The sequence below is a fragment of the Sinohyriopsis cumingii genome, unplaced genomic scaffold (genome assembly GCF_028554795.1).
Source record: "Sinohyriopsis cumingii isolate HCF-2022 unplaced genomic scaffold, ASM2855479v2 utg001505l, whole genome shotgun sequence".
NCBI lineage: Eukaryota > Metazoa > Mollusca > Bivalvia > Unionida > Unionidae > Sinohyriopsis > Sinohyriopsis cumingii.
In genome coordinates this window covers 1106517-1108709 of record NW_028316006.1, presented here as the reverse complement: position 1 = coordinate 1108709, position 2193 = coordinate 1106517, and the positions used below count along the sequence as shown (strand labels likewise).

At 38.8% G+C, this 2193-nt stretch overlaps 1 protein-coding gene across 1 annotated transcript; it reads left to right on the top strand.

Moving 5' to 3' along the window:
* The first annotated feature begins 924 nt into the window (after positions 1–924).
* Positions 925–1368, top strand: LOC149772450 (uncharacterized). The gene has a single exon (XM_089947804.1). The coding sequence runs from the start codon at positions 925–927 to the stop codon at positions 1366–1368; it is 444 nt and encodes a 147-aa protein (XP_089803930.1).
* The last annotated feature ends 825 nt before the right edge of the window (positions 1369–2193 follow it).

Below are 2193 nucleotides of genomic sequence, written 5' to 3'. Positions count from 1 at the left end.
GAAGAGGCTATGTGGAGTGGTGCAGTATATGGCGAAATTTCTTCCAGACCTTGCAAATGAACTGGAACCGATGCGTCAACTCACCCGTAAAGATTCTGTCTGGAATTGGTCTGAAGAATGCGAAGCTGCTTTCCAGAGAAAGAAGAAAAGGCTGACCGAAGCACCAGTGCTGGCATATTTTGACGTAAACAAAGAAGTCGTACTACAAGTAGATAGTGGCAAGAATGGACTGGGTGCTGTCTTACTTCAGGATGGTAGACCAGTTGAATTTGCGTCGAGGGCACTGAAACCGTCCGAAAGAAAGTGGGCGCAAATTGAAAAGGAAGCTCTTTCGATGCTTTATGGTTTAGAACGTTTTGACCAATACACACATGGAAGAAAAGTCATAATACAAAATGACCACAAACCGTTTGTAAACGCTGCAATACTAAATAAGCCTTTGTGTAAAGCTCCAAAACGATTGCAAGATATAATGATGAAATTGTTTTGATATGTCATCAAATTTAGATTTGTGAAAGGAATAAATCTTGTTATCGCTGGTGCCTTAAGCCAAGCTTATCTAGAAACTCTCGCCATAGAAACTGAATGACCAAGAATCCTGGACATTATGTTCGACAACTTCCCAGATGTGAGACTGTAAGAAGTCAATAAAACAACTTTGGAAGATGCTGATATGCAGTTACTTATGGAACTCGTTACTGAAGGCTGGCCTGAAGCTAGAGACTAAGTACCATACTCAGCGTTATCATATTTTGATATTCGGGATGTCCTTAGCATTCAAGATGGAATAATTGTCAAAGAACAGGCAATTATAATTCCCAAATCATTGAGAAAGGATATGAAGAATTGTCTTCACAGTGCTCATTTAGGCTATGATAGCATGATTAGGTGAGCTTAGTAAGAGGACAGATATTTTGGCCTGGAATGGCAGGAGAAGTTAAACAAATGGTTGAATCATGTGAAGCATGTGAGGAATGCAAACCTAGAAACCAAAGAGGACCGCTTTTACAGCACAGTGATGGAGACAGACCTTGCAATAAGGTGGGTATGGATCTGTTTGAAATCAAGGGTAGACAGTATTTTGTTGTGATCGACCTTTTTTCTTCAAATTTCATAGAAGTGGACTACTTAAGTATGGCAAATTGTAGTCAAGTTGTAACAGTACTGAAGAAACAATTCTCAAGATTTGGAATTCCCACCACAAGTATATCAGATAATGGACCCCAGTTTACAGGAAAGGAGTTTACACAGTTCATTCGAAAATGGGACATTAACCACAGAACGTCAGCCCCAAATCATCCAAAGCAAACGGAAAGGCTGAATCTGCTTTTGAAGTCATTAAGAACATGTCGAAGAAGACACTCATAGATGATAGATATCAATATGAAGCCTTGTTAGAACTTAGAAACACTCCGCGTCTGGATACTGGACTTAGTCCGACTCAAATGTTTTTCGGAAGAAACACCCGATCAATGATCCCATCAACAAGTGATCTGACTAAGGAACCAAGAATTAGCTACCGATCAGCGCGAAAACGCTCGATAAAGAAAAATGGTATGAGGGCTCGAACCTTACCACCACTGAGTATCGGAGAGTCCGTATACATTGAACACAAGGAAGGAAAAAATGGAAACTTGGTAAAATCAAAGAAAGACTGAGTGAACGCTCGTACATCGTGGAAAGTCAGGATCAAGGAACGTATAGACAAAATCGTGTGCACATACGACCCACAAAGATAAAAGTATTCATCTCGGAGACTTCACCTTTACGTGAACCCGAGAACACTGATGTACTGACAAATAGCCACAAAGATCAAACAACTGCAACACCAAGTGAACCAAACAGCTCCTTGTCAGTGAATTTTACATTGTTTTGGCTAGTGAATATAAACTGATAATCTGATAACAGATTCAGACAGCAAAGATTTAAAGTTTAGCTTTCAATATACACTATATGTCAAGCATATCCAAAGTATTTGTATTAATCATTTAATAAAGTAGAGATAACTAGTTCTTTAAAGAAAAGGGAATGTTGAATAAATTAATGTAGCTTAATTTGAAACAGTGCATGGTAAATTCATTCAGTTTCTCAGTGTAGTCACATGACTGATGTCTGTTACTAGCCTATGATGGAATGTGTAGAATGTATATGAGGACCTAAAAAAAAGTTGTATTGCTCTGAGAACAACTTCTA